At 43.9% G+C, this 9,127-nt stretch overlaps 1 protein-coding gene across 1 annotated transcript; it reads right to left on the reverse strand.

Annotated features, from left to right (window-relative positions):
• Window positions 1-435: 435 nt before the first annotated feature.
• On the reverse strand, window positions 436-9,127 carry rab18a (RAB18A, member RAS oncogene family). Its single transcript, XM_079233879.1, has 7 exons — window positions 9,017-9,127; window positions 6,913-6,968; window positions 4,365-4,426; window positions 4,022-4,094; window positions 2,392-2,510; window positions 1,796-1,862; window positions 436-1,127 (listed from the first exon to the last, which is right to left on the reverse strand). Exons 1-7 carry the CDS (start codon window positions 9,082-9,084, stop codon window positions 958-960), a joined length of 615 nt encoding a protein of 204 aa, XP_079090005.1. The 5' UTR covers window positions 9,085-9,127; the 3' UTR covers window positions 436-957.

Below are 9,127 nucleotides of genomic sequence, written 5' to 3' on the forward strand. Positions count from 1 at the left end.
ATTACTGATATTATCTGTCTGAGCGAGGGAGTGCCAGTAGGTCGCACTCCATTAAAGCGACTCGTTACTACAAAAGGCGTGCAATTTTAAAGAGGTTCCCTCTTCTTCGGCACCCAGTGGAAAGCTCGCTCGTGCCAACCTCTTTGATTTACGCACTCTTCAAAAACACACCGAACAGTTTGAAGTCCAAGTCAATAAAAGTAGTGAAACGTCATTCCAGACAGTTGGTAACTCTATCATACTCTGAAGAAATGAGGCAGTTGTGTGGACAACAGAGACACATGATCTGAGCCTTTGACGGGGAGCGAGATGAACACAAGGCGGCTCTGCTTGATAAGCTTCTCCATAAGCACCATAATGTTCATAGAGTGTGTGTGTGGGGGGCGGGGGGGGGCAAGCACAAGAAAGACGAACGACGGGGAGAAGTCGGCCCTGCGTTGATACAGATGTGCTCACTAAGGCAAGGTGCTGCGAGGACGATAAGCATGCTGGAGACGAGGGAGAACCCCTCGGTCAAAACGTTTCTTTACCCCATTCTCTGCATCATACGTAACCATGTGCCCGACACGCTTTGGTTTGTACTTTTGGACTCCCTTTATCTGTATGAAGTGAGAAAGTAAAACATTTTTTGACCAAGGGGCACTGAAACTGCAATAAACTAGAACTCAAAACAAAACAAAGGAGAGGAAAACTCACTCTAATTCCATTTAGAGGAAGGCGCAGCTGCATTCGCTTTTAAGCAGCGTTGTTATTAGAAAGTGTGCAAAAAGAGTAGTGTCTGTGTGAACACAGGTAGTGTGTGTGTGGTGTGTGTGGACGGTCAACCCTCCACTGCCTACATGTCTGAGGAGGGAGCTCAGATAAGGAGGAGGGGCTGTTCCCTCAAGTGTGTGATGCTTGTGTGAATACATGTATGTTTTGAACGTGTGTGTGTGTGTCAATGTATTTGTGTGTTGTCTAGACCAGGGAGCAGTAGCCACCGCAGCTTCCGCTGCCCGCGTCCTCGTCGGTGAGCTGGACCCCTCGGCCGTGGGTCTCGGTCTGCCATAAGCCGGGAGTCTGGATGATCTTCTCCACCAGCTCCTCAAACGCACACTGAACCCCGTCCCTGGTCTTTGCACTCGCCTCTGGGAGGGAGAAGGAAGGCAGAAAGAAGGGAGACAGATACGGCAGGGAGGAAAAAAAGGCAAAAAGAAAGAAAGAAAAAGTGGATTAGAAGCGAACGCGGAGAAGAGGAGACAGATTGGTTGTCTGCATCTTGATGTCATCACGTCTCGGGCTCCCAGAGCGGAGGGGGTGGAAAATGTCTCAACAATAACCGTCAACCCCAGACACTAATGGTGAACCCTCGGAGGTTATTAGGGGATATAGTCAACACCTGCTGCACAACATGACGCTATCCAGAAACATTATCAGGGAGAAATCAATCTCATTTAAGAAAGCCAAATCAGAATTAATATATTGTGAAATGACTCGGAGAACTTTGTGAAAGGTCAGAGTGAAATATTCCCATTTCCATAACATTTCTGAAGTAACATTTTTGAAGATTAAAACTAGGTGTTTAAACTTGGAAGTGCAAGTCACTACAACTCTTAAAAGTAGTCCTTTACTGAAAAAAAAAAAAAGCGAGCGTGCATGGAAACTGATATACGGAGCCCGTTTTATTAATAGAACTGTGCGCGCATTCCTCAACAAGTATGATGGTTATTTCAAAGGCTGGTTCCCCTGTGTAACAGTCTGCAATGTAACTCATGCCCAGCAGGTCTTTGTAGAGGAGGGAATCCTCCCGACTTACCTATAAAAAGCGTGGAATGTTTTCTTGCAAACTTCAGCCCTTCGGCCCTGTCTAGCTCGTGGTTTTCCTAAAACAAAAAGAGAGGTAATGGCTTATTTGAGGTCTGCCGGGCGGAGCTGTCGGCTACTGTGGTCGTCACAAGGCAGAGAGGAAAAGAGATTTTCACGGACAAAGAACAGGACACAATAAATTCATAATGCTCTACTTAGTGGCCGTTTGTATCCCCACTGGCCGACTCTGGTGTCCTGGTAAAGGACCGGCTGCCAAAAATATGAAAGTGGGTCTGCCATGATTATTTAGTTATGTAATTTGTCAACTGGCGGTGAGTCGATTTTACTAATTTTTGGCATTTACTGTGCTGTGGAATATGTATGTATAAAGTAACTGTATACTGCTGTTCTTTGCATATCTAGAAACAGAAAACTATGTAAAAAGAGTGAATATTAAGTGATTATATTTGCTCATTAGAACTCAAAGCGAACGGTACATGTTGATTAAAACAATTCTAATGTGCTGCTCCTCTCTGATCCAACAACCAACTCAACCTTAGTGGTGACACACGTACTAGTTTGATGCAGAACCACTTCCACACTCACCTTATCAATTTTATTTCCCACGAGCATTTTGACGAGGTCGTTCCGCGTGCAGTACGTCTCCAGCTCGTTGAGCCAGTTGTCGAGCTTGGTGAAGGTCTCCCGACGCGTCACGTCGTACACTGTGCCGAACAAAGAGAACGTCAGGACGAAGGCAGATACGTACAGAGGAGACTGAGGGGAAAGGCACCGTTTCTGAAACATCACATCAGTGTAATCATGCAGGTTTGTGGAAACAATAATATGAATAAACAACATTTTGATGTACACGCACGTGACCAAACTTAAAGGACTTGAACTTGGACTTTTCGGCGGTTATTTGGTCAGGCCTTGAAATTAAAAACATATTGTTGTATATTGGACTGCAGCTATTAATGTTTTTTAAAGCTCAAGTATTCCACCAATTATTCCATTGATTAATTGAGTAATCGGATAAGAAATACCTTTTCGTTTTATTAAAGAGCTACAGTAAATATACAAAAGAGAAAATAAAGCTCTCTAATATATTTTTTGGGGTGAAAGATCAACACTTGTATTGCTTAATTTGCATGCAATAATAGTATCTGTCAAATCTGAGCCCAATTTGTGCCATATTACATTATGTGTTTTAAAAATGCATTTTTTCTAAAATGCAAGCATAGATTTCCAATTACTTTTAAAAAGCTACACTTCTTGTGGGCTTGTAGACGCATAACTTTATCTCATCGAACTCGGAAGATGTGTTTGAATTCAAAGTTGATAACTGGTTAATATTCAGAGTCTTGCTCTAAGTGCTCTGGGTGAATCATCCCGGGGCAGAAGTGACCGAGTTACTCACTTAATCGCTCCAGTTCTACATCATTGATTGCTTTTTTTATTATTATGAAAAGCACATCGCTAATAACACTTTACTTCTAATAATCTTCTAATAATCCTAATTTCAACTTTTGGAAAAAAGAAAAAAAAATGCAATCATAGAATTTATTAAGATAAAATAAGTAACTACCGGTATCAACTAAAAACACGTGGTAGAAACTGGGATTAGAGCGCCTTGTGTTTCTATACAGCATTAGAGCAGTCAAAAACTCTGTGGAGGAAGTCTGTTCAAGAGGTTTAACATGGTCCCTGTGTGTGTGTGTGTGTGTGTGTGTGTGTGTGTGTGTGTGTGTGTGTGTGTGTGTGTAATAAAAATCAAGTTAAGTCAAAAACTATAATTCAAGGGGTGTGTTCATATACATGGTGTACATCCATGTCCATATGAGGAGTCTGACTTAAACTAAACTAACTTCCTGAGAAAGAGGCAAGGCAGTGTGTGTGTGTGTGTGTGTGTGTGTGTGTGTGTGTGTGTGTGTGTGTGTGTGTGTGTGTGTGTGTCACAGGATGAAAAGCCATCACTTTATTATTGTTTTATAAGCAGGGGTCTGACTGTGTGTGTGTAATCACAGAATATTGTGCAGTGGTTGTAAATGTAGTTTTGATCTTCACTCTTATTGAGAACTGCTGTCTATTCTAAAGGAGTAAATACATAAGATGGAGATCAATATCAACTGTGTCCTCTTCGCGTCACACACACACACACACACACACACACACACACACACACACACACACACACAGGTGCCTGAGCAGTGGCGGTGTGAGCAGCGTGGCTTACCCAGGATGACTCCCTGGGCTCCGCGGTAGTAACTGGGCGTCAGGGTTCGGAAGCGCTCCTGTCCTGCAGTGTCCTGCAAAAGACAACCAGCTCAGCACTACGGGACACGGGAACAACTGCTGGCTCAAACAGAAGCGGACACCAGAGGTAGCCGGACACAAACAACGAGGATGACTCCTCTGTGTCCCGCCACCATGGAGGCAGAACCGGTGTTGCGTAAGCGCCATCTCCTGGGCATTTGCGGGAACAGGCGGACTTGGGAGACGTGGAGCTCCGACAGAGGAGAGCGACAGTTCTGTGATGAAGGACTTCACAAGCGGGGAACGGAGTTTCGCCCACTTACCCATATTGCCAGCTTTGCCCTGTTCCCGTCCACGGTGATGGTCTTCACTTTGAAGTCGACACCTAGACAACGAGAGGCAGGTGGATCACTCAGGCGGTCACGATGACCTCATCCTGCTTCAGTCCCGCGATGGGGACTCCTACAGATTTGTCCAATTACTGCCAAGAAAATTGTATCACTGCAACAGACTATAATTATCAATGATGAATTGTCATATGTATACCACATATTGTCTCTGAACTTCTGCTAACCCCGGCCTGTCAGACTGGCATCGTGCCATGTCCTGTATTTAAATTAAATGACTGTATTCATATCCACCACAAAGGGGACGGTGTGTGGTTTATTGTCCAACGCTGAAACTAATACAGATCTGTATTCAAAAAAATAATACGAAAATAAAAAAAATCCACCACCTGTGAAATGGCTCAGAGAGCCACGATTCACCCCGAAAAGTCCCGCCAGGTCCCAAAGGAACGGACATTTACATGAAAATGATAATGTTGTCCCCCCCCCCATCCCCTCAACAAGTAAATCTCCTCTATTGCCTTTGTGCAGTGTCTCGGCGAACAGAGCGTGCAGTGTCTGGATGACATATCTGCCCGAGTTTTAGCATCCACTGACAGATTTACCAGGGAAATGTACACTTGTGTTGGGCTTGTTTTTACATCTGGGACTAGGGAGGAGAGTTCAGCTCGGAGCCAAAACAGAGGAGGAGAAAAAAGGGACATGGAGACAGGCAGAGGATATACGATGTGGTGTGTGCTGCACACACACGCACGCACGCGCACACACACACACACACACACACACACACACACACACACACACACACACACACACACACACACACACACTGTTCACACAGTCAATCACATTGCTCTTCCTTCCGAGTCCAGCATGGTTGCTTTCATTCTTCATAAATCCAGACAGGGCTTCAACCAGACAACATGCAGCAAGGCATCTGTTTGTAATATCACAACACAACAAGATGCCGCGGCCGCTGGCAGTTAGAAGACGGCGCCCGATCTCTGCGGGGCCGACGCATTCATGTTGGACCGGAACAGGCCCTTCATTGTGCGATACACTGGAGAGCGTCACCTTATATTGTTTCTCCATCACTTTTTGTGAACCCAGAAGTAACTAGGTGATGCAAAGCGTCACTGCAGCAGGCCTACTCCACTGTCTGGCAGTCACCTGTCACCTCATCGGGACCGAAAGATGACTCTCCTATTTATTTATTACCTTCTGGGGTCAATGCACTGTGTGATAATGTGACAATGCACTGAGAAAGCCATTGTCACAGGGAGAGATACAACCCCAGTTGAACTGCTTTCGGTGGCGATGACGCTAAAATACATTAATTGAGATGCAGTGACGGTGGATTAAATGTGATTTCTGTTCGAACGGGGGAACTTGAGTCAATGAGCGGAGGCTTCACTCCAATAAAGACATCTGTCTGGCAAAGGTTCCCAGCTGGCCAAGTAAAAAAGCAGAGATCCAGGCCTTGACCTTGAAGGGAGGGAGGAGGGGGAAAGTGTTTTAACCGTTTCAACCTTTTCTGGAATCTGTGCTTTTAGTGGCTTGAACAAAGACAGCATTGTGAGCTACAAGCGCTTCACAAAAAACACATTAGTTAGAGTAGAGAAAATCTACATTCAAAGTCATCAGGACGATCATAAATCTTGAGCTGTTGAACCCTTTAAGGTCGTTACAGCATCATAGCAGGTGTGTCCTCGGTCCATCTGATGACTTACACCATTGAAAGAAGATGATAGAATTTGCAGATCCAGCAGAATTTGGAAAAACCTGAAAATTAATGACCAAATAATGTAACAATATTTTAAAAATTTCACTGGATAAGAATGAATGCATGGACGCGTCTGCTGCAGGAATGTTTTCTAAACACCTCATTGACTTTTAAATAAATGAAATAGCTTTGTGTCTGTGAGGTCGTGTGCTCAAACTGTCTTACTTGAAACTTGAAACCAGCTCGACTTTGATTCCAGTATATTTGCAATAAATTCTGGGTGTGTAATAGACGCATGCGTGGTGGGATCGTTCTGGTCCCGGAGCAGACAACAAGGGTTCTGTCATCTTGTGGACTGTTCAATAAGATGTAAAGTATCTGCCAGCAGCCTCAGGCTCCTACATGTACAATGTTAAATATATATTTTATACATATCTTGTATTAATGTACACTCCCATGTCACTTTACTGGGTACGCCTATGCAATACCTGAGCCACATATTCTACCTTTATGAAGCTAATAATCACCAGTTGTTGATATGTGTTTGTATCTTTTACTTTCAGGAGGTGTCACACATTTCACTGTGTGTTATTAATGAGGTAATAATAGAGGTGTTGTTGTGCTGGACTGCATCATATTTAAGTATGTTTCTCATACCCTATATTAGATTACTTCATGAGTAATCTAGTATATACTTAGTGTATACCATGAAGTGTGTTGCTCATATTGACTCCACTGGCAGCTACCACAAACCGTACTATATTTTAACTATTTTATAGACCGAGCTCATGGGTTACCCACCTATTGTTGCCGATTGCTCTGGGTCAAATGTGTCATCTGTGAATCTCAAGAGGAGGCTGTTGACAGGAAAGAGAAGAATAATTCAATTAAGACTCATTATGAATCACTGACAAACACGGCAGACAGGCTTATTTTTCCGTACTTCCATTCCACAGATTGCGTGAGCTTTTGGTCCGGAATCAGGTTTCCATTTGCTTTGTTCACATAACCCGTCTTTCGGCACCGGGCATATCAAATTCTGTATCTGCATCTCTTTCTATTGATCTCTTTGTGCTTAACTTGCATTACGCATGCATGCCCCAGATGATATCACCGTTAGATTGCACTCAGGTGGACAGAGTTCACGTAACTATGACTAATCCAGTGCAAAGGCCTTAATCACTGTGCTGATGATGGGGATAAGTAGACTCCTTTCACTTGAACCAAGCATAATTCTCTTATTTTTCCTCAAGGGCTGTTATGAGGGATGCAGCCGATGAGCTATGCTCGGAGACAGCCAAGTTAGAAATGTGTTCGGCGTGGGTCAGTTGTTCAGGTGAAATGAAACGTGTGTATTCCTTGCCAAGCAGACGTCTCCCTGGTGATTTAAGGGCTTCTACAGATTGCAGAGAGACAAATTAAATATGCCGTTCAAAACTTAGTCCGGTCAGTGTACCTGCTTGACAATAGCTTCAGGCTCTGCATAATTTAAATGGCATTTGAAACAATTCATAGTCTGCATTTGTTTATTGTATTAAGCAAGAGCCAATTTAATAATAATAATACAAAATTACATTCTGGAAACGAACGCTCTTGGCCTTAATTATGCACCGGCAGGCAGCAGCGTACAGCACAGCTGCCCACAAGACTCTCCTGTTTTCTGGAAATATAAGCAAACCAAGGTCTATGTTATGGTGCTGGCATAAACGTAAGGAGGACGAAGAAGAAAAAAAAACATTTCTACCGTTAAATAAAACAGGCACGGACCCAAGATTAAAATTACAATCAAGTATCATAGTAAAAAAAACATTTCTAATAGGATAATGCCAACAAAATGTGAATAAAGCAAGCACACATTTGAGATTATTTACAACCTCCTGGGCTAACACTTGGTTGATCCAAATGAAGAGTATTCTCAAATCACTCTACATCCGATCCATTTGTGATCACACACACACAGACAGACTACAACCTTGTGTGGTTCAGGTAACGGTGTGTTTCTAAGAACCAGAGGCGTGATCATCAGCCTGACCTGAGAGATGAAGTCAAAGAGGCTTGGGGCAACTCGTTGCCTTTGCACCGGGGTATGACAGCACGAGGCACGCTTGTGCTCAACGCCATAGTTTTGCAATGTGATGGTTGATGGCTCGGGCTGACTATCAGGATTCTTCCATGCAGTCTGGACCACAGTCCTGGAGAGCAGCGAACACATGACCACGCTCTCTGCTGGCATGCCACACAACACACACTGCCAGGATAATGTTGGGAAACAAAAAACACTAGTCTGCTTTGAATATTAGGCTAATTTGTGGTTGCTAACAAGGACCTCTTGATTACCACCTGGCTCAAATCAACTGTGTGGTATGAAGTGCACAGCATATTTAGTCCTGAGGCCAAGTTCCCCTCAAACACGACCTCTTGAATCACAGTCAACTATTCAAGGTAGACATTGCTCGTTGAAGCAGCTCATCCTGGAGAAGCTCGCGCTGCAGACACAGGTGAGATTAGAGACAGAGGTTCTCACATGTCACCATAACCCACATGACCCTTACGTCACTGTCACGTCACGCTGAGGTAACTACCGCCACGACGACAAGGCTGAAAGGTGGTCCTGGATTGCAACATCTTCAACGATGATGTCACACACAGCTAACTAGTGTCAGCTAGCTGGGTTAGCTAGGCAGCTAGCACACCACAAGCCTTATAGCTAGAGGTGTTTTATTATTATTATGATTAATAATAATAAAAGAGGACAACCACAGCCGAGTCTACGCAATATTACTATTAAAATGACGCATTGTCTTCTCCCCTCGCAGTATTTAGCTGACGCTAGCTATCCAACGTTAGCAGAGAGCCACGACCTCCATTCTCTGGAGATAACTAGCTAGTTAACGTTTCGGCTTACCTGGACTTCCCGACACCGCTTTCTCCTATTATGAGTATTTTCAGCGTCGTCAGTGTGTCGTCTTCCATTGTCCTCGAACAGTGAGTAGTGTTACTGTCACTGTCTGTAAAA

The sequence above is a fragment of the Taurulus bubalis genome, assembly GCF_910589615.1.
Source record: "Taurulus bubalis genome assembly, chromosome: 18".
Classification (NCBI taxonomy): domain Eukaryota; kingdom Metazoa; phylum Chordata; class Actinopteri; order Perciformes; family Cottidae; genus Taurulus; species Taurulus bubalis.

Coding starts and splice junctions, on each gene's coding strand:
- rab18a (XM_079233879.1), bottom strand. CDS start 9,084: ATGGAAGACGACACACTGACGACGCTGAAAATACTCATAATAGGAGAA. Junction 6,969..9,016: donor AGCGGTGTCGGGAAGTCCAG/GTAAGCCGAAAC, acceptor TCCTGTCAACAG/CCTCCTCTTGAGATTCACAG. Junction 2,511..4,021: donor AGCCCAGGGAGTCATCCTGG/GTAAGCCACGCT, acceptor TGTTCGGCACAG/TGTACGACGTGACGCGTCGG.